This window comes from Micromys minutus, assembly GCF_963924665.1.
Source record: "Micromys minutus genome assembly, chromosome: 23".
Lineage (NCBI taxonomy): Eukaryota > Metazoa > Chordata > Mammalia > Rodentia > Muridae > Micromys > Micromys minutus.
The window spans coordinates 3,558,842-3,582,119 of record NC_137958.1 but is presented as its reverse complement, the minus strand read 5'-3'; the positions used below and the strand labels follow the sequence as shown (position 1 = coordinate 3,582,119).

At 41.2% G+C, this 23,278-nt stretch overlaps 1 protein-coding gene across 19 annotated transcripts in view; it reads right to left on the bottom strand.

Annotated features, from left to right (window-relative positions):
- DLGAP1 (DLG associated protein 1) overlaps positions 1–23,278 on the bottom strand; it is a gene marked incomplete at both ends in the record, with an annotated part of 276,037 nt that overhangs the window by 127,847 nt on the left and 124,912 nt on the right. For all 19 annotated transcript variants that reach the window (XM_080936291.1, XM_080936303.1, XM_080936302.1 and 16 more), the window contains 2 exons: positions 4,093–4,333; positions 8,179–8,356. In XM_080936291.1, the coding sequence (XP_080792417.1) occupies positions 4,093–4,333; positions 8,179–8,356 (419 nt within the window). The remainder of the gene's footprint in view (positions 1–4,092; positions 4,334–8,178; positions 8,357–23,278) is intronic.

The following is a 23,278-nucleotide window of genomic DNA, read 5'->3' as shown; positions in this document are numbered from 1 at the left end:
GGTGCCCTACCGCTTACTTTGTAGACCAGGTTGGTCTTTAACTCAGAGATCTCCCTGCCTCTGTTTCCCGAGTGGCACACAGAGGTATGTGCCACCATGCCCACTTCAGAAGAATATTCTCACCCCAAAGAAACAATCTGTTTCGTGGGCAAGGGTTGTGGATACATGAATTGTCACAACTGACGACAATATGCACTTGTACCAAAGCACAGAATTATTAAGAGTTTATCCAATATATTGGATTGAGTGGGCTCTGGAGACAGAAGCTGATCATGGGCTCAGGGAACATGTGCTTCTCTCACAGACATACCAGGATGTCACTGAATCAGTCACCAACACCCCGGTGTGCTGTGATCTGAGAAGCTTGGTGTCCCTCATCACACCATCGCATCTCGAAGGTCCCTACAGCCGTCACCGAGGATCTACCTGCATAGCTCTTCTGTGTGGCACAAGAACCTTTGGGCTTTGTATGATTTATTTTGGCAAATACACATAAAGGGCAAGGTGGGAAGAGAAAGGATCAACAGTGTTGTTGGCCATGTTGAGTGTTAGAATAAACAGAGACTCAAATCAAAGCCTTAGCCCTTAGACTGTCGTCTGCTCCTAATAGCCGGGACACATAGGAAGCCATTCTTCCCAATGCAGGATGTGTGGCCAAAATGGACCCTGTTGTGAGTGTCCAAGAGTAAAGAGCAAGGGAGACAAGTCAGAATTCTCCATCATGCTCAGTGACCCTCCAGTGGGTGACAACACACAGGGAGAGCCACCTCAGAGCAAAGTCCTTCCTGACCACCACAGGTGACTGCACACTATAGAATGTTAGCAAATGACAGGAAATTGTATTTGCTTCATTGTGAGAAAGATGCTACTCGTATAAAAACCAAAGGAGAAATCCCTAATCTGCTAGTACTTACTGAGAAAAAGAGAAGGACATGGGCAAAGAACTTCATAATGTAAATTACAGATTCCTTTCAGAAAGAACAGATCAAAGAGACAGAGAGAGTGTGAAATGCAATACCAGCACACATCGGATGGATTCACTCAGAATCCACTGTAACAGTTCTCTTGAAGCTGTTTATTTCTCCATAATGTTTAGTGGAGGACTGAGAGCAAAGCCAACAGCTGCCTTGTGTGAAACCTGACACGGTACACAGACTACACAGCCTCTCCCTCACCCAGACTGACTCACAGAGCGTGGAGCCTCCCTCACACACAGCGGCAGGCAGATGCTTCCTGCACGTAGGATGGGGTCGGTGGCAGAGTAGTCCCTGGTTTCCACTCCCGGTTCCTGTTCTGGGGAGTTTGTCACACAGACCCTCCTATTAAAGCCCCCAGGGTCAACTCAGAGCCTCAGTGGGACAACAGAGGGCACCCTCCTAGGCAACACTCATCCACTAATAGTCTTGTTGGATTCTATTGAGGATGCAAAGATTCCAAATATTGCCACAGTATGGGTATTTCCTGAGGTGGGTAGGAATCACTGCTAAGCAGCAAGAGATGGGTAAATTCGGGGTCATTAAAACACCAGACTAGGCCGCAGGTCAGAACGTCATGTGTTGCAGTTCCTAATGACCAAGTTAAACCTAGCAGGATTTGAGATGGCTACGCAGTGCCAAAGATGAAGTCACCTACTACCAAGGGAAAACTTCATCCCATGAAATGTCCCCAGCTGCTCTTCAGTCACCGGTTCAGACACCCCACAACCTGCCTAGCAGAATCCCAGCAGTTGTGCCGAGCTGACCAACAGTCACTAATGGTAGAGCTGAGCCCTAATGATACCTGCTTCCGCTGGGTGGCTGGAGACATTGGCTCCGGCCTGTGAGTTATAATAACTTCTACATCACGCCTTAGAAACGGGGAGCCTGCTTTTGCTAAAAGCATCGACTCTTTCCTATAGCCATGGCTGCCTGATTTCTAATGATTAAATTCTAATATTAAAGTGGGCAGAAGGCCCGGCATCCTGTCTCTATATCATGTCTGTTCCTTTGTTGCTACAACCTGTGAGTCCGACTCCACGCAGGTCTGTATTTAGCCATGATGATCCTTTGGGAAATGTAACACAGGGAGAGTCTTGTCTACCTCTTTTTGGACGGAATATGCTTATTCTGTCCTGCCCTCCTTGCAGCTTAAGCATCCACAACCCCTCATTCCTAGGCCAAGAAGCCATTGACAGTGGGACTTACAGTTTTGAAAATCCTAACACTCTTATGACTAGTCCCAAGCATGGGGTATAATAAATGCAGGGTGCTGTGTCACCAGCAGGAGTCCCTTCCTGAGAGTTTGCTAATCCCGAGGGCAGAACAATTGCCCATAGAAAGAAAAATACTCACCAAAACCCCGCACCATAACCAAGTGATGCCCACCAGCCTTAGCCTACTCTAAACACATTAACAAAGGTCTGAAACTTCCTTTGCTCAAGCTAATAGCCTGGTCATTTCTGGGCCATCTGGATGTAGCAGCTAATGTGAGTCCTGACACTTAGCCTCCCCTGTTCTGTTAAAGTGGTTCAATCACATTTTCACAAGATCCCAGGGTCTGGTTTCCTTCCCTGTCCAATGTTTGGGTTTCTTATAAAATTACTCACTATCTACTTGGAATTAACTAGGAAGCCTGTATTTTATTGGTCAGCTTCACTGTCTGAACTCTGGAGGGTCTCCAGAGAGAGAGTCAGCAAGATCTGAGAGACTGAAAATCCCAGCTGCTAGTGACAAAAGCTACAAGCTGTTCTTCCAGATGAACAAGCCAATCAGAGTCTCCTTGCTACTTTGTGTCAACAAACCTGAGAACCTCTCCTTTTACAGTTTCTCCCTGGCCCAAGTGGTCCAAGTTCTGAATTATTTGAATTTAAATAATTGAATTGAATTTAAAAAATGTATGGCAGGTGATAGAAATGGGCCCAACACTGGGGAAAGGTAGTTTGGGGTAAGGGGTACACCAGCAGACACACACTGATAAGCTGTCGGGAGCAGACCTTCAAGTCCACAACATAAGGCATGACCTTACATGCACAGAATGTGCAGAGGCTGATTTTTAAAAGACATTATTTGGAACACTTCACAAGTCACCATTATTCCATTCCTTGTCTGACACTGCTCTTGGGGAATTTCCTATCAAGTAAGGCATGTGTAAACCACTCTTTTCTGTCTGAACACTAATACAGGGTCACAGCGCTGAGCTTGCTGCTAAGATGTTTATGCTAGAAGCATTTTTCAATTTGGCATGGCTAAAAATTTTTTTTTAAATTTATCAATTTATTATTTATTAATCATTTATTGATATATCTTGGTGTGTTTCTAACTCATTCATCATTACTAGTTTGATGGTGTTTTCATAAACTTACTTTACTGGCTTTAGGATGAATTTAATCATAAAGTTAAACCCAGTGAAGAGGGAGGGGTTTTCTTCTTGGTATTCAGTTGTTACATCGTCCCACATAACTCAAGGTTGTACCACTACACAGGTTCTGTACCGTGGAAGCTACTTAAGCTTCCCCATGTCTTGGATCCTAGAATCTGACCATAAAGCTATACTTCCTCTGCAAAAATCATTGTTTAGAGAGAGAGAAGCTGTTTATATATGACAGGGTTTATAATAAAAATAAATCTGCATCTTATTACAATAAAATCTGTGATAATTGTAATAAAATTTATTGTAATAAAATGCATAAGTGCCTAGTCAATATTACTGGTCCATCTACTCCCTGCCCCTCTGTAATTTATTTATTTTTAAAATTTTAACAGGATATTTTTAGTTCTGGAAGAGTCACACCATAGCCACCTTGGACTACAAGAAACAGGTGTTTTTAACCTCAGCCCAGAGATTGCCTATTGAGAATCAGAGTCGGGTGGGGTCAACCAGAGGATGCGGGGCTGGTCTCTTCTTGACCATAGCAGCCCCTGTTCCTGTGGGTGGAGGAAAGAGCAGGTAGGCATGGCGGGAGGGAGATGGGTAGAGCCAGGTGTGGAACCTGTCTTTCTGTGTGGGACACAGGTGGCATTTGTTACTGTTAACCATGTGATTACACCAAGGACACCCTGTTCCTCAGCAGCTGTGTGCAGCTGTGGCCAGGCTGGAGCTGCCAAGCTCACTCACCGGTGCTGCTCTGGATGGTCCTCACGGTGGTGGTTGTGCGTGGAGGGGAGGACGACCTTAGGGACACGCACTCATCATCCTGGGAGCAGCCCTTCTCGATGGCCCGCACGTAGCTGTGGCTCCGCATTCGGAAGCAGCCAGGCATGGGCAGGTCCAATGCTTCCACCGCCTGCGACTCCAGCTCGCTGAACACAGACTCGCACACGGATTCGAACTGCCCGTTCACCTCCATCTCGCTCACCTGAGGGAATACACGGGTTGGTAAACAACTGATCTGCAGTCCTCACCAACATCTGCTCAGCATCTGGAAACTTCATTTCCCACAATAGCAGCACCATTTATGTATCATTCTTTTTTTTTTCCTTTAAGATTTCATATGAGATTTATTTATTTATTTATTTTTTTAATATATGAGAACACTGTAGCTGTCTTCAGACACACAAGAAGAGGGCATGAGATTCCATTGCAGATGGTTGTGAGCCACTGTGTGGTTGCTGGGATTTGAACTCAGGCCCTCTGGAAGAGCTCTTAACCACTGAGCCATCTCTCCAGTCCCTTATGTATCATTCTAAAGTGTATCTGTCTTAGTTAGGGTTTCTATTCTTGCACAAACTTCATGACCAAGAAGCAAGTTGGGGAGGAAAGGGTTTATTTAGTTCACACTTCCATATCGCTGTTCATCACCAGAGGAAGTCAGGACAGGAACCCAAGCAGGTCAGGAAGCAGGAGCTGATGCAGAGGCCATGGAGGGATGTCACTTACTGACTTGCTTCCCCTGGCTTGCTCAGCCTGCTTTCTTATAACCCAGGTCTACCAGCCCAGGGATGGCTCCACCCACAATGGGCTGGGCCCTCCCTCTTTGATCACTAGTTGAGAAAATGCCTTACAGCTGGATCTCATGGAGGCATTTCCTCAAGGGAGGCTTCTTTCTCTGTGGTAACTCCAGCTTGTGTCGAGTTGACTCAAAACCAGCCGGTACAAGGGGCATTCCCTTTGTGTCACAGATGATAAGTGAATGGCATCTAGCTGATAAAAAGATAACATTTTGAAGGAAGAGAGCTTTGGGGCTGGGAAGATATCTCCATATGTAAGAACTCCTGCTTTGCAAGGCAGAGGATCTGAGTTGCTACCTGAAAAGTGGTTACATGTGCTTGTAGCAGAAACATTGGGCACTCAGGTGGCAGAGACAGGGAAATCCTGATAGCTCATTGGCCAGCCACCCTAGCCAATCAGAGAGCTCCAGCTTCACGGAGAGCGTGGAGCGCCATAGAAGATGACGGCTACCCCTTGGTCTGGAACACATGTCTGCATACTTGGGTGCATACACCTTCTGCCTCCCTTTCAGAAGGGGGGCTTTGTTTCTGAACAGAGAAGAGAAGCAGGCTGGGAAGGAAGCTTTGCCCAAAGCGTTCTTGATAAAATTCTACTTACAGTTTCCAGTTGGCTTATGGTTATTTTGCATGACTGAAGATGAAACTCACAGCCTTCTGGGTAAGCATTTGACCCCTAGGCGCTGTTCTCCCTCCCTTCCTTATTGATAAATGGGAGTGTTAAGAGCAAAGTTCATTGGCTCCTGGTCAGAGTTCATGTATTTCAGTGTAACTCTCTAGCAGCCGCTCTTTTTGTAAACTATTTACAATGCCTTCTGAAGTGACTAGGTCATCAAGTAATTTCAAGGTTGGCCGAAGCTGAGCCCACAGTATGAAATGTACATTTCCCATTTTATTTTGTTTTGCAAGATATATTTGGTGTTAAAATAGGCCAAACCCAGATATGTCAAAATCTGAAAAAGCATTATTAAGATTTCAAACTATTGTCAGGTTTGTTTTTTCATAAAGATCCGTAAATTTATCTTTTTTCTTATCTATCTTTTAATTGGATTTTTATGCAGTCCTGACTGTCCAGAAACTCTGTATGTAGACTAGGCTGGCCTTGAACTCTAAGAAATCCTCCTGCCTCTGCCTCTGAAATGCTGGGATTAAAACATTTTTCTACATAGGCATAGAAGACCAAAGGGAATAAATGCCTAACTTAACAAATAATACTAACCAAACATCCTTTGAAATATTAAAAAAAAAAAAAAGAAAACAAAATCAAGAACATTTCTAAGTTACCCTACAGCCCTCTAAATGCTTTATCTTAACAACAAACCATCTCTGATTTCTATATTGTCCATTTTTAAAAGTTTTGTCCACCCAAGTGTGAATCCTCGGGCCCTAATGTTTAGTCATCAAAATCAATCTGATACAGAGGTTTTGAAGGGATCAAAACTAAGGGCCTCCTGTGTGCTAGGCAAACAGCATTATCAGAGGCGTCTCCAGCCTCTAATACAGCATTTATTTAAAAATGTAAGTTACATTTATGTTTGTATGTATTTATGCACACATATGTGTATGTGTGTTATGTGTATGGGTGTGTGTGCCAGAGTGTGCACACGCTCAGAAGACATCTTATAGGAGTCAGTATGTATGTATCCAATTGGTATATCTTAGATTGTCTTGTGTTAGAGAGTTTTATTTTAAATATTGTTATGTAAGTTTCATTAATTGCTAAACTTTTTTTCGGGTTGCAATTATGACACTTTTTAAAGTGGTATTACACCTATTTCTGCTGTTTATTCTTTGTATCTGAGAAGTGATTTTTCTCGGCACCAATGATAGCTCACTCTGACAAACACCCGACATCCTCTCAGCCTGCTATCAAATATTCAGCCAAGATCTTTGGCAGGGCAATCCACTTTCAGCTTTAATCAATGGTACAATTAGATGTCCACTAAAGAATTGCTTTAAAGCAAATTTATGCCTTATCATCAGCAAATCTGTACACCTGTTTTATATACTCAGATGCCTGGAGTTGCATGAAAAAAATTTAAGTATGAAGCACCCACATGTTCATAAAGTTTGGGAAGTCCACTCCAGCATAATTCATTAGTTTATAAAATTTTATTTAGATTTTTCTTTGGAGCCTTTAGTGAATAATGTCAGATTTTAAATAGGAACAGAGTACAGTCTGCTTAAATTCAACACTGTTCTTCTGTTTATATATATTAATATATATTTGATACTATTTGAGAGAATAACTCTCACAAAAGCAACCCTGTTTTGAAAAGTCAGTACTTATGGTTCAGTGACTTTGAAGAAGAAACTGTTCTCTGGATAATGACAAGGTTGCATCTGTAACAGGAAGTTTGAAATTGTCCTTAAAGATAATGTGTTATTTGAAAGTCGAATATGGTGCTAGGAAAATGATGTGTCATTAGGACTCCATTAAGGATGGTTATTCTTTCTCCGTTTTACTTAAGGTCAAGTGACTATCCCCGTGAAATTGCAGCGCTTGACCCAAAGTCAGCTTTAACCTTTTCCATGCCTGATATCTTAGTGAGCTGTAACTGGGAAGTAATGTCCCAAGGAAGGTCATATCCACAGCACAGAGACTCGAAGCAGCCAACTGAACAGCAGTGTCCTGTTAGGGGACATGGCATGGTCTCCTGTTCTGAACACATTAAGGTTATAAAGTTATAGATGTGTGTAATTTTTTCACAACTTTATTCTATTTTTTTTGAGACAGGGTTTTATCACCTGGCCCCGACTGGCCTGGAACTCACAGTGTAGATCAGGCTGGCCTCTAACTCTGAGCTCTCTCTGCCTCGGCCTCCTGAGTGTGGGATTAAATGCACGTGGTACCATACAGAGCTTTACAAACATTTGCACTCTCGGATGCATCTACGTGCAAGTCTTTCCTCAGTGAGCTGTTTAAACTGTAACACTTTTATGAGTACGGTTTTGCCAGTGATGCCTTTCCTAGGCATAACCCCTCAAGCAACATTTCAGGTAAAGTCTCCTCCATCAAAACTGCCCTGAAAAGACTGGCTGGCACCTATGTTTTCTCCTTGTCCCTCACCCATGTGCAAAGGGCCCCTCCTCTCCCATCAAGACCAGGGGCTTGCTGGAGATGAACACATAACCCACCCGCAGCGCCTGGCTGCGCGTCTGCCGACTCCTTCAGGGGTCTACGCGCCTCTGCACCCTTGCCTTCTCCCTTCTCCCTCATACAGCGCGCGGCCACGGAGGCTCTGGCAGCTCTCACCTGGCTTATGGTGCTCATGGCTCGCATGTAGCTCTCGTTTCTGGAGCGGAACTTTGGTGACGTGAGCAAGCCTGCCGGGTCCAGGCTGTCCAGGCTTCTGTTGATGGAGACTTCACTTACTGCCCTCAGGTAGCTGTGACTCCGGATCTGGAGTTTGGGGGAGTGTTCGTTGGAGATCCTGAAAGAGAACAACGGAAGCATTTGGGTGACTGTTCACCGGAGATCCTGGAAGGGACAGACTCAATGGGGACAGTGATAAGCCCTGCCTGTCCTTAGTGCGGGATTCTGAACACCAGGATGAACACTACTGATTTCTATGACTGCTAAAGTTCAATGGGAGAGGGGGGAAACCGGGAAAGGGGATAACATCTGAAATGTAAATACATAAACTATCCAACTTACAGAAGAAGTTATTCACCCTATTTAAACATACCCTGTCTTTATTCCCTACCCACTCCCCCGGCCCTCTGACACTTTATTCATGACTTTTATGACGTCAGCTTTCTAGGCATCTACATAAAGGCCAGAGCAGGTTCCATCTACACAGCCACACATGATACTCTTTAGTTCCTTTATCATGGCTGACTAATATTCCATTGTGTATATGTACTGTGTGCATTCTTTGTCCATTCTTCAGGTTATGAATTGACATCGAGGCAGATGCTAGATATTGTCTATTTTGAATGAAGCCACAATGAATATTAGAAGGTTGATGTCTTTCTCAACATACTAATTTTATTTTCTTGCATGTACATTTATTGCATAGACATTACCAGTGGTACAACTACTAGGTCACCTGGTGGCTTTATCTCTACTCTGAGGAGGGGCTACCATATTGTCTAGTGTGATGGCTGTGATGATGGTTTTAAATTCTCACTAACAGGGTGGGAGACTTTCCCTTTTATCTACAAAAAAAAATAAATCCCCCCCCCCATTAAGACAGGATATTATGAAGCCCAGGTTAGCCTCTAGATCATCATATAGCCGAGGCTGGTCTTTGACTCATGATTTCCCACTCTCCACTTCCCAAATGCTAGAATTTTAGATACGGGCCAGTACACCCAGCTTAGAAGGAGATCTTGTTTCAGGAAATCATTGAGGTTTGATGACATTAGAGAACAATCCAAAGTCTCCGTAACCATGAGGAATTTTCCCTGCTAACGTTCAGACACTCTGGGGAGGGAAACAGCAGTGACTGATCCATTTCGGAATTCTGAGCTTTGCAATGTGTCAGATTCTCCTTTGTCTGCGTTTGTTTCCATCTTTTGTCTTTGCACATTGGCAACAGCAATTAGGTCTGTGTCTGTCTTCACAGTAATTGTCTTTCTTTCACTTACTAAATCAAGAATCTATCTAACCGTTAATTCTTTCATATAATTGAGATTAAACTATGGGGGAAAAAAAACCCTGAAATCCTAGCTGTTGAAAACGCACATATCTCCAAATCTGACCTGTAAAGATAACTCTTCCTATACTTTGTACCCTATAGATGTGTCCCAAAATGCACTATGAGCTTAGAAATTATAAAGTTCTCATTGAAAAGTCAAGCCAGGGATGGGGAGATGGCCAAACAAGCATGGGGCCTTGAGTTTGGATCCCTAGAACACACATAGAAATCTAGGTCTGGTTCACAGGGCCAAAGGTGCTACAAAGGCTACTGTGAGAGAAATGTTATCAATGGCCTTGCACACTACAGTGCTGACTTGCCAGACACCATGTGCCTACTGGTAAACTAGTGTCACCGTTACACTCTCTGATTGACTTTGAAGCTGCTTCACAAGAGGAAATCAAGCTTGGCTAATTGTCAATAAATGGGGGTGGGGTTTAGACCCTGAGGGCAGGAAAACCTGTAAGTGGTCATGTTGTCAAACTGCCTTCTAAATAGTTTTGTTTATACCCAGAGAGTGACGCTACTCTCAGCCTTGGCCAGAGAAACTTGTTTGTGTAGAGGGCAGCTCTCCATACAGAGACTCTTGTCAAAGCTCTGCGAATAAGAGACTAATGGGTTTTCAGCCCCAAGTGGGACATTTATACCACACTCTCCAAGATTCAGTGAACATTATGGAGGAGGGGACAGGAAGAATGGCAGGACCAGAGGATGGGAAGAGACTCTATGAAACTCTACATTCTGGATAGGACATGGCAGGTGCTCCTGTGAATTTATAGTGGTTGTGATCTGCACACACTTGAAGAAAAATCAGTGAACATTCTAGTACAGATTGAGGAGAGGCCTTGAGGCACTACATCTGTTTGGGGAGCTACTGGCTGCTGGTTAATTGATCATGTTCTATGGGATGATCTCATTCACATAAGCATTCAAGCCAGTGGAGACCAACTATTTCCTAGTGACACTAAAAGCAGCTGAATACTCATTTTGGGCAAAACACGTTACTACTGCCTATGCAGGTTAAAAATATTAGAAGCATCTTAAGTAGCCTCTGGATAAAAACAAGATCGAGTCAACTCAGGGAAAGGGCTACGCAGAGCTCATTGGATGAAAATAAATATGAAGGTTCACAGGAAGATCGGTTCATAGTCTACTGGGTACATGACCAGGTGTGCAGTCTCACCGGAAACCAGGGGAAATGCTGACTAAAAACAAAACAAAACAACAACAAACCCTGATGCATGCTTACACAGTACATTCCTTTTTCTGTGGTTTTTCTAAATTTATTACTTTGTCAAAAAAAAAAAAAGCAAAAGAAATTGGTCTTTTGTAACCGAGCCAAAGCAGATGCTCCTCCATGCCCCTGTAGATGCCATGCAGACCATTCCTCTCCTGTACACACAGGGCTTTCGTTCTTTTAAAGGGAAAAGGAATGTTACATAATTTTGACTGAGGGTACAAAATTTTCTGACACCATATTATGATGTTTAAAGGTTTTATGTACAACATGATTCTTATGTTGAAATATTTTTATTTTACAATAATAAGCTGACTCGTAAGGCTGAAGCAGTGGCTATATGTCTGCCTGTTGTATGCTTTTATTCGAGCAGTCACTACAGCCACGCTCCAGAACCTCAGTGTCATTATTAACCCATATGCCTAATCTACAGCTCCAACAGGGCTACTTCTTGGAGTCAGTGCAGTCGGTTCTGTGGGGTACACGATTCTCAGGGGACTGCAATACCCAGATTATTTCATAAAGATAGAAAATATTCCATTTGTCATTTGATTTTCTTCTTACAACTAAATTTAAAAAGGAGGGATACATATACAGATTTTTAAAAGGCATTTTGGCATAGCACTATATGAATATATTTTTGTCAGTACTTAATTCTTTTAGAGGTTTGATAGCATGCATAGAAATCCCACTAGTTACCATAAGCATAAAGTACATGTAGGACAGAATGTAACCTGGAAACAGTCAGAGTTTTCTTGGTGTGTATAGATTAAACATAATGATCTCTGAATACCAAAAATTGCCACAAGGACACAGTTCATTCCTGAACACCTGTGGGAGGTGAGAGAATTCCAGATGTCCTTTAGATAGCAATGTGTAAGAAAGATCACACCTACTCATAGAGCTTGCAGGAAGCTGCTTTCGAGCCACTGAGAAACATATTCCAGGCCATATTGAAAGCCCAGTTTTTATCAGCTGATTTTTTTTTTCTATCACTTGTGCAGACAAAGAAATAAAAACAGACACAGGATAACAAATCCAAGGGAAACGCTGTATTTTATTTAATACTGTAAGAAAGACGCTGACTGTTCTAGAGACCTGTTCTATGGGTTTTCTGAGCAGCTTCCAAGCATGAAGACACCTCTGCAGGGCAAATGGATATTTTCTCCGTGCTACACGCTAGTCCGGTGATTTATACCAGATCATTTTACAAAGGCCATTCCAAGAATTCTACCAAGCCAGCAAACCAATTCATTTTCTCAAGGACCTCTTTTTGCAAAGATTGTTTCAAGCATCTATTAGCTAAAGTTCTCCTCTGCTTAGAACACGATCGCATGATGATGAATGTGTTTCTTTTTGCAAAATGCCCCAGAGCAATGATACTTCCCAACATAAATGATGATGCCATTGTGTTTAGTCATCAGGGAACAATGGGGGTGGGTCTTCATAAACAGAATATACCCAAAAGAAGAAACAAAGTCCTGTTTTTTGAAAAGCAGGTCTCTGATGACTGAGATGGGGAGATGAGGCATTGTTGTGACCATCACTCTGGCCACTTGTTATAAAATAAGGCACCATTCCAAAATTTTAAAGTGCGGAGAAATTGTCTAGAAGAAACTGAATAGCTCTGATTCAGTGAGTCATTTCCGATAAAAACAATGCATACCTTAGCAACCCACGACGTAAGAGGAAATTAACTTTTATCTTATCTAGAAGGCAGAGGCTGCAGATATCCCCACCGAAAGGACAGCACACACTGGACCTGCACTTCCTGGTGGAGAAGAGCCCAGTAAGAAATGCCAACACATAATGCCAGCACATAGCTACTCCCATCCTCCCATGACAGTGGATCTTCTCTGAAGGGAGGTGTGCACACTCAGACCTGTTAGCAAAATTGACTACTTTTCCGTGTCTGCTTCTTGAAGTGAGATCAGTCTTTTCCTATTGTCCTTCCCCAGTCACCTCTGAGACTAATCTTTTTGAAGTCATCAAAACCGAAGTGGGATTTTGGTCATGCTGGGCCAGAGAACTCCATACACTATCATAGCCACTTAAGAGACAACTCTTTAAAAATATATTTACTATATATAATATCTGCAATTATAATATATTGTTTAAAATACTGTATATACAATATGTATATATACATATATACATGATTAATACATATGTTTTCTATAAGTCTAACTTTTTCTCATACACCTACTAGCCTTGGTTCCTCGTCATAGCATCTTGATTGGTGAACACCAGTGGACCCAGACTACCTCAGGAATACCAAACAGGCACGGTGGCTACTTTTGTAGTCAGGATTCCAGAGATTTGGTTCTGCCCTTGCTCTCTGTGCATCTTCATCTCTGCCACACAAGCTTTCTGTTGCTTTTTAAACTCTCACCCAATTAAAGATTTAAAAGGACATTGCACACTTTAAAAAATGATATATTCTTATGTAATACTATGCTGTGTCTTACTTTTTGAACACATTTCCTTTTACCCACATCTAGTTTCTGTGGAATTATTTATCCTTTTAAAAATTATTTTATTGGAAATTTTCCGTATTTACATTTCAAATGTTATCCCCTTCGCCCTTCTATCCCCCTTCCTCTCCACTTGTTTTTGTGAAGATGCACCTCTCCCAATCACACTCTCCACCTCAGTGCCTTGGCGTTGCCCTACACTGGGCAAACAGGCCTTCACTGGACCAAAGGCCTCTTCTCCCATTGATGCCAGACAATGCTATCCTCTGCTATATATGCAACTGAAGCCATGGATGTCTCCCTGAGTGCTCTATGGTTGGTGTTTTAGTTCATGGGAGTTGTGGAGGGTTTGGTTGGTTGATAATGTTGTTCTTCCCATGAGGTTGAAAACCCTTTCAGCTCCTTCAGTCCTTTTTCTAGCATCTTCATTGAGATCCCTGTTTTCAGTTTGATGGTTAGCTGCAAGCATCCTCAGCTGTATCAGAATGACTCTGACAGAGCCTCTGAGGAGGCATCCATCTCTGGTTCCTGCCAGTAAGCACTTCTTGGCATCAACAGTAGTGCTTGGGTTTGGTGGCTGCATATGGGATGGATTCCCCAGGTGAGGCAGTCTCTGAATGATCTTTTATTCAATCCCTGTTCCTCTATTTGACCTTGTATTTCCACCTGTGAGTGTTTTGTTCTCCCTTCTAAGGACTGAGGCATCCACATTCTGCCTTTCGCTCTTTTGAGCTTCATAAAGTCTGTGAATTGTTTCTTGGGTATTCTGAGCTTTTTTGGGCTAGTATCTGCTTATCAGTGAGTGCATACCACAACTGTTCTTTTGTGACTGAGTTGTCACACTCAGGATGATTGCTTCTAGTTTTATCCATTTGCCTAGGAATTTCATAAAGTCATTGCTTCTAATAGCTGAGTAGTACTCCATTGTGTAAATGTACCACAATTTCTGTATCCATTTCTCTGTTGAAGGACCTCTGGGTTCTTTCCAGCTTCTGGTTATTATAAATAAGGTTGCTATGAACATAGTGGAGCATATGTCCTTGTTATATTTTGGAGTAACTTTTGGGTATATGCCCAGGTATAGCTGGGTCTTCAGGTAGTACTATGTCCAATTTTCTGATGAATTGCAGGACCGATTTCCAGAGTGGTTGTACCAGCTTGCAATCTCACCAACAATGGAGGAGTGTTCCTCTTTCTCCACATCCTCGCCAGCATCTCCACATCATCGTCACCTGAGTTTTTGATCTTATTCATTCTGACTGGTGTGAGGTGGAATCTCTGGGTTGTTTTGATTTGCATTTCCCTGACGACAAGGGATGTTGAGCATTTCAAATGCTTCTAGGCCATTAGGTATTCCTAAGTTGAGAATTCTTTGTTTAGTTCGGTACTCAAATTTTTAATAGGATTATTTGATTCTCTGGAGTCTAACTAAGTTTTTTGTATATATTAGATATTAGCCCTCTATCTAATGTAGGATTGGTAAAGATCATTTCCCAATCTGTTGGCTGCCATTTTGTCTTCTTGACAGTATCCTTAGCCTTACAGAAACTTTGCAATTTCATGAGGTCCCATTTGTCAATTCTTGATCTTAGAGTATAAGCCATTGGTGTTCAGGAAAATTTCTCCTGTGTCCATGTGTTCTAATCTCTCCCCCACTTTCTCTTTTAATAGTTTCAGTGTACCTGGTTTTATGTGAAGGTCTTTGATCTACTTTCACTTGAGCTTTGTACAAGTACAGCTGCTTCTGCATGCTGACTGCCAGTTGAACCAACACCATTTGTTGAAGATGCTTTTTTTTTTAATTGAATGTTTTTAGCTTTTTTGTCAAAGATCAAGTGACCATAGGTTGAGGGTTCATTTCTGGGTCTTCAGTTCTTTTCCATTGATCTACCTTCCTGTCTCTGTACTGATACCATCTTTTTTGTTGTATTTTGTTTTATTTTTAATCACAATTGCTTTATAATACAGCTTGAGGTCAGGGATAGTGATTCCCCTTGAAGTTCTTTTATTGTTGAGAATAGTTTTTGCTATCCTAGGTTTTTTTCTTATTCCAAATGAATCTGCAAATTACTCTTTCTAACTTTATGAAAAATAGAGTTCAAATTTTGATAGGAACTGCAATGAATTTGTAGATTGCTTTTGGTAAGATGGCTATTTTTACAATGTTGATCCTTCCAATTCATGAGCATGGGAGATCTTTCCATCTTCTGAGAGCTTCAGTTTCCTTCTTCAGAGATTTGAAGTTCTTGTCATACAGGTCTTTCACTTGCTCAGTTAGGGTCACACCAAGTTATTTCATATTATTTGTGACTGTTGTGAAGGGTATCTGTTCCCTAATTTCTTTCTCAACCTGTTTATCCTTTGAGTAGAAGAATGCTACTGATTTGTTTGAGTTAATTTTATATCCAGCCACTGTGCTGAACTTGTTTAATCAGCTGTAGGAGTTCTCTGGTGGTATTTTTGGGGTCATTTAAGTATACTATCATATCATCTGCAAATAGTGATATTTTGACTTCTTCCTTTCTGATTTGTATCCCTTTGATTTTCTTTTGCTGTCTAATTGGTCTGGCCAGGACTCCCATTACTATATTGAATAGGTAGGGGGAGAGTGGGCAGCCTTGTCTAGTCCCTGATTTAGAGGGATTGCTTCAAGTTTCTCACCATTTAGTTTGATGTTGGCTATAGGTTTGCTGTATATTGCTTTTACTATGTTTAGGTATGGGTCTTGAATTCCTGATCTTTACAAGACTTTTAACATGAAGGGATGATGAATTTTGTCAAATGCTTTCTCAGCATCTAGTGAGATGATTATGTGGTTTTTTTCCTTTGAGTTTGCTTATATAGTGGATTACATTGATGGATTTCCATATATTGAACCATCTCTGCATCCCTGGGATCAAACCTACTTGATTATGGTGAATGATTGATTGTTTTGATGTGTTCTTGGATTTGGTTCGAAAGAATTTTATTGAGTATTTTTGCACCAATGTTCATGAGGGAAACTGGACTGAAGTTTTCTTTCTTTGTAGGGTTTTTGTGTGGTTTAGGTATGAGTGTAAATGTGGCTTTGAAGAATGAGTTGGGCAGCGTTTCTTCTGTTTCTATTTTATGGAATAGTTTAGAGAGTATAGGTATTAGGCCTTCTATAAAAGTTATGGGACTGTTTAGATGGTTTACCTGCTCCTGATTTAACTTTGGTCCCTGGTATCTGTCTAGAAAGTTGTCCATTTACTCTATATTTTCTAGTTTTGTTGAGTATTTTTGTAGTAGGATCTGATAATTTCTTGAATTTCCTCGGTTTCTATTGTTATGTCTCCTCTTTCATTTCTGATTTTGTTAATTTGGATACTCTCTCTGTGCCCTCTAGTTAGTTTGGCAAAGGGTTTATTGATTTTGTTGATTTTCTCAGAGAACTGGTTCCTGGTTTTGTTGATTCTTTGTATGGTTCTTCTTGTTTCTACTTGGTTGATTTCTGCTCTGAGTTTGATTAGTTCCTGCTGTCTACTCCTCTTGGGTGTGTCTGCTTCTTTTTGTTCTAAAGCTTTCAGATGTGCTATCAAGCTGCTAGTTTCTTTTTGGAGGCACTCAAATCTATCAGTTTTTCTCTCAGGACTGCTTTTATTGCATCCTACAAATTGGTTATGTTGTGCCTTCATTTTTGTTAAATTCTAAAAATCCTTATTTTCTTTCTTTATTTATTCCTCAACCATGTTATCATTGAGTAAAGCATTGTTCAGATTCCCTGTGTATGTGGGCTTTTGTTGTTTTTGTTATTAAAGACAAGCCTTAGTCCATGGTGATCTGATAGGATGCATGGGAGTATTTTGAGGCCCGTTTTGTGACCAACTTATGGTCAGTTTTGGAGAAGGTACCATAAGTCCTGAGAAGATGGTATATATTCTTTTGTTTTAAGATAAAATGCTCTATAGATATTTGTTAAATCCAATTGTTTCATAACCTCTGCTAGTTTTACTGTGTCTTTGTTCAATTTCTGCTTCCATGATCTGTCCATTGATGAGTGTGGTGTGTTCAAGTCTCTCACTATTATTGTGTGGGGTGCAATATATGCTTTGATCTTTAGTAGGGTTTCTTTTATAAATGTGGGTGCCCTTGCTTTAAGAGCATAGATGGTCAAGATTGAGAGGTCGTCTTGATAAGATTTTTCCTGTGATGATTAAGAAGTGTTCTTCCTTATCTTTTTTATAACTTTTGGTTGAAAATTTATTTTATTCAGTTTTAGACTGGCTACTCCGGCTTGTTTCTTGGGACCATTTGCTTGGAAGTTTTTTTTTTTTCCCCAGCCTTTTACTCTGAGGTAGTGTTTGTCATTGTTGCTGTGATGAGTTTCCTGTATGCAGCAAAATATTGGATCCTGTTTTTGTATCCAGTCTGATAGTCTACCTCTCTTTATTGGAAAATTAAGTCCATTGATGTTACAAGATATTAAGTAATAGTTATTGTTTCCTGTTATTTTTGTTGTTAGAGGTAGAATTATGTTTGTGTGCTTTTCTTCATTTGGTTTTCTTGCAAAAGATTAGTTTTTTCCTTTTCCTAGTGTGTAGTTTCCCATTCATCTTGTGTTGGAGTTTTCTATCTATTATCCTTTGTAGAGCTGGATTTGTAGACATATATTGTGTAAATTTGCTTTTGTCCTGCAATATCTTGGTTTCTCCATCTATGGTTATTGAGAGTTTTGCTGGATATAGTAACCTGAGCTGGCATTTGTTTTCTATTAAGGGTTTTATGATGTCTGTCCAGGATGTTTTAGCTTTCATTGTCTCTGTTGAGAAGTCTGATGTAATTCTGATTGGTCTGCTTTTATAAGGATATGTTACTTTTATAAGGATACTTTTTCCCTTACTGCTGTTAGGATTCTTTCTTTGTTTTGAACATTTAGTGTTTTGACTATTATGTGTTGGGTAGAGTTTCTTTTCTTGTCCAAACTATTTGGAGTTCTGTAGGCTTCTTTTATGTTCATGGTCATCTCATTTTTAAGGTTAGAAAAAAATTTCTTCTATGGTTTTGTTGAAGATATTTACTGAGCCTTTTAGTTGGGAGTCTTTGCTTTCTTCTCTACCTATTGTCCTTAGGATTGGTCTTTTCATTGTGTCCTGTATATGGTGGAATTTTTGGTTTAGCAGCTTTTTGATTTTTGCATTTTCTCTGACTGTTGTGTCAATGTTTTCTATGTTATCTTCTGCCCTTGAGATCCTCTCTTCCATCTCTTGTATTCTGTTGGTGATGCTTGTGTCTATGACTCCTGATCTCTTTCCTAGTTTGTTTGTTTATTTATTTATTTATTTATTTATTTATTTATTTATATCTCCAGGGTTGTCTCATTTTGTGATTTCTTTATTGATTTTATTTCCATCTTCAATGTCTTCACCTGTTTGGTTTTCATTTCCTATAGCTCTTTCAGTGATTTTGTATTTCTTTTTTAAAGGCTTCTACTTGTTTATGTGTGTTCTCCTGGTTCTCCTTTAGTTCTTTAAGGGAGTTATTTATGTGCTTCTCGAGGACATCCATTATCATCATGAAGTATAATTTTAAGTCCATATCTTGTTTTTCTGGTGTGTTGGGATATCCACTGCTTGCTGTGGTGGGAGAACGGGGTTCTGATGTTACCAGGTTGTCTTGATTTCCATTGCTTAGGTTCTTGTGCTTGCCTCTTGCCATCTTATCTGTTAGGTGATCTTGTTGTCTCTGGCTGGAGCTATTTTCTTTCGTGGGTCTGAGGGCTCGTGGGCTCCAGAGGGAAATTGCTTTTGGGTGCTCTTTGCTGGCAGGCAGTGAGTTCTGATGGCAGTTACATGGCTCCGTGGGCTCAGGTTGGAGAGTGCTTCTGAGGCATCTAATGGAAGAATCTTAGGAGGGGAAGGGTCATCTTTTCTCCTTTTTCACCCCATCTTGACTCTGACTTCTACAATATCTGGTATAAAAACTGGTTCCACACGACACAGAGGAGTCTGGCTTTGTATTATTCTAGAAATTAAGACATTTGATCTTGGCCAGGACACTCTTATCAAGGTATTCTCACACTTGTAGCCTAAGTGGAGAGGTGCTGATTCACTGGGCTTTAGGGTAGAAAATGGTGCATTAGTGAGTGAGTGTACTTCACCACTAATTTTTGAGAGTCTTATGTGTTAAACTGCTTCAGTAAAATAGAGGCCAACTTTCTTTTCCTCATACTGTATATAATGCCTTGGTGGTCTATGTTGTGATCAGGCTGTTACTTGGACTGACACCTCTTGAATGACTTCCACCTGACATTTGTTGTTATTTGTTAAACACCTAGTATTGTTAATCTTACTATGTAGGAGTCTACATAGTATTAATTTAATTTAAGTACTTATTATAAAAACTTGATTTTGAGACAGGATTTCATTAATCTATTCAAGGCTGGTCTTGAATGCCTTCTGCCTCAGCTTCCCTCATGCTGATATTATGGGCAGGTACCACCAAGAACAACTTTTTGAAAGCAATTTAAATAGAACCTTTAATTTCTGACTTCTCCACTGCAGCATTTTGAATAAGAAGGGCCCCTGTGGGCTCAGATAGCTGAATGCTTAGGCACCAGGGAGTGGAGCTCTTTATTAGAATTAGAAGAATGAGGAGGTGTGGTCTTGTTGGAAGAAGTGCGTCAGTCACTCGGGGTGGGCTTTGAGGTTTCAAAAGGCTATGCTTGGCTCAGAGTCTCTCTCCCTGCCTATGAATCAGGATGTAGTTCTCAGCTACTTCTCCAGCACTGTGCCTGCCTGTTACCACACTCTCACCAAAATGATCATGGATTAAACCTCTGAAACTGTAAGCAAGCCCTCAATTAAATGCTTTCTTTATAAGTGTTGCCTTGGTGATGGTGTCTCTTAACTGCAATTAAACAGTGACTGAGACTTCTGTCTATATTTCTTTTTCTTCTATTTCTCAGGAACTCTCGTATAGACATTCATTACTGTTGTTCGTCAAACTCACCCTTCAACGCCTTTTCCCCTATGACATTACAATTGTTTATCTTCTTTTAAAATTTTTATCACTGTGCCACCACAACTGTCTGTTCTCTCTTTTTAGTCTTCATTTTCTCATTGGATAACTTAATCTGACAGAGTTCTTAATTTTACACTAACCTTCCCTTCATCTATTTGTAGCGTACAGCTCCCTCCTAGACCTGGACATTACCCTTTCCGTTAGCTACTGTGCTGTTTCCCTTGATGCTCATCGTGACATCCAAATAACACATATCCCTCCTCTCAGAATGTCATGTTCTCCTTTAGTTTACATCCCAATGAGTGCACTAAAGCCTACACAATTTTGCAAGTTGGAAACCTGGGAGCTGTCTCTGCATCCTCTTTAAGGTCAAAACCCAGTTGGTCATTATGCTCTTCAGCTTTGCTTCCTACATACATTTACACTTGGCATCTGTCCACACTCTTTTCCCACTATATGCTCAGTTCAGCCTTCATCGCGATTCTCCTAACCAAGTGCCCTGCCACTAGCCCACACCTTCTGAGGCCTCCACACCTCATGTTATTTGACACACTCCAGTTTAGATCTGTCTGTAGAAGCCTCATCAAGTGGAAACTTCTGGTTTCTTTGGAGAGTTAGCTATGTCAAGTGATGTTCTGCTGGGGCACATAGGTGAAAGGATGCTTTGCTAACGCAGACATGTAAAAGGACTCAGGATGTCCGGGGGAGCTTGAACACTGGTTTGCTTAGATCTGCCTCACTATTCTTCGCTAACAACAGACATGTATTGGTTCGCCTGACATTGTGTTGCTGAGCTCTGCTTGTGGTGACACCATAGAGAAATGCCAAAGAACTTCTCATGAGGTTCCTAGGGCTTCTTGTCACTTCTGTGGCCTCAGGCTGGTTGGGAAGCCTATGGTCTCTTCTGGATTGAACTGCCCTTGCTGGTTTGCGTGGTGTCTGCCCAGAGGACTGGACTGCAGGTGACTGGACTGATCTGCTGATAGCCTGACAATGACCACTGGACTCTCCTCCAAAGAGCGGTTTCTAAACAGGTCCACTTCTCCCATGTCCTAGTAACTTTTCCTTTCTACTACCTCTGCTGGGTGGTGGGCTAGAGGGGAGGTTGAACCCTTATTAAAGTAGGTTGGAAAAATTTATGCCTATAGCTTCTTTTTGCTTTCCCTCAGCTGCATAAAGTCTCCCTCCACAGACACCTTTTCTTTGTCTCTTGCATCAGTTTCTCATCTTTACAGCTATTTTTATTTCTCATATACTCTTCAGGTTCTTAAGATCTCAGATGGCAGAATCAGTACTGCATCCATCTTGTTACATGGTAGCCGGCTACATGGAACTCTTTGCCGAAACAGAGCCTTACTATGTAGACCAGGTCAGCCTTTAACCTGTGACCCCCAGCTTCCTCAGTGCTGGGAACACAGGCACCGCCACAGGCAGGGGAGTCTTAATCCTAAAGTCACTAAGAGGAACAGATCACAGATTCTGTTATGTCAGGAGCTGCATTTGAAGGGTCTCATGAAATGGATGATGTATGACAAATAGGAATGACATAATTATTGCACTCAGGACCACAGTTTTCCTCGGAACTCTTCTGCACTTACTAAGATCTCATGAATGGTTTATATTGCTGTAGGTTAACTGGTCAGAGAAGGCTTCATCATGGCATTTTACACACACAGAGTCCTTTATGAGCTCTCTCCTGGCACTATGTGTATGTCCTATCTCCCTTCCAGCTTCCTGAAGTCCTTCTGCTTCATACCTAAAAACATTCTGTATTGTCTAGAAGATAATGCTTGATCTTACCATGACGACCATACTTCCATCCATCTTACTGCAAATCACGTGGTTTTGTTCTTCATTCTGACTAAATGATACTTCCTTACATACACACATAACATTTGCTCTGTCCATTCATCTGTTGGTGGGTGTCTAGGCTAATTGTTTGACTTGGGTATTTGAATAGTCACAAAGGATTTTTAAAAACCGCCTTGTGATATAATTAACACTTAAAAGTCTGTGGTTCAATGGTTCTTAGCATATTTATAGAATTGAATAAGCATAGCAGCTAAATAAATGTCATTTAAACATCATTATGGGAGTGCTACTGAGCTTCACCAGCCAATAGGTATTTAGAGAAGGCAGCAGGATTCCTTTGCTTCAGGCCCTTGCATTACCAGGCACCGAGAGTCTTTTCAAACTTCACTCTCTTTGTGATGTCATATTGTTTCTTTAACATTAAATCTTCTTCTGCTTTATAGAAATGAAATTTCAGTATAGGATCCATTTGGCCAATGCTTAGCCCCTCAGAAGAGCAACAGTTTATATGCAAAGGCAACCTCTAAAAAATAAGAACCACATTAAGGAGAATACTCCTATAGGTTTGTGCTACACTCTGTTGAATTTCCTCCATAAACGTTTGATGTGGTCGATAAATGTCAGTATCACTTGCAACACATCACAATCGTCAAGTGCTGTAGACATTCCTACTTCCCAAGAGGCCTCAGGGCTCTGGTCAAGAAAAGTTAAGAGAATGTTTTGTGGAGTCATTTGATGCTGTAGTATTTCATTTGCTCGATTAACTTTTCACTATAGGGAAGAAAGAGACTGATTTAGTTGGAATGATCTGACTGCTCAACTGTGGGCACTGCTGGAGAGCCAGAGGCCCAGTATATGTGAAGCCATATGTTAGACACTGGGATGAGACTCATTCAAGCTGCAGATGCCATACTTTGACAGCAAACCGTCCCATGTATAGAAATTATCCATAGTAAATGAAATTGTCCTCTGTGTCGGATATTGCTTATATCCATCACATTTAGGTTTTTATGATTTCAACATTCAAATATTCTTTTCAGGCTTTTAGATTATACAGCATAAAACAGGAAGCAACTATGTCATATGTCAGCTGTACCTAGGGCTTCTGTTGAATACTGCCTGCTAGAACTTGAGTTTTTAGACTGAGAAAAACACACAGAACCAAACCGCTGTTAAGCTTTCAAGGAAGCCACAATGGGAACAGGAAGA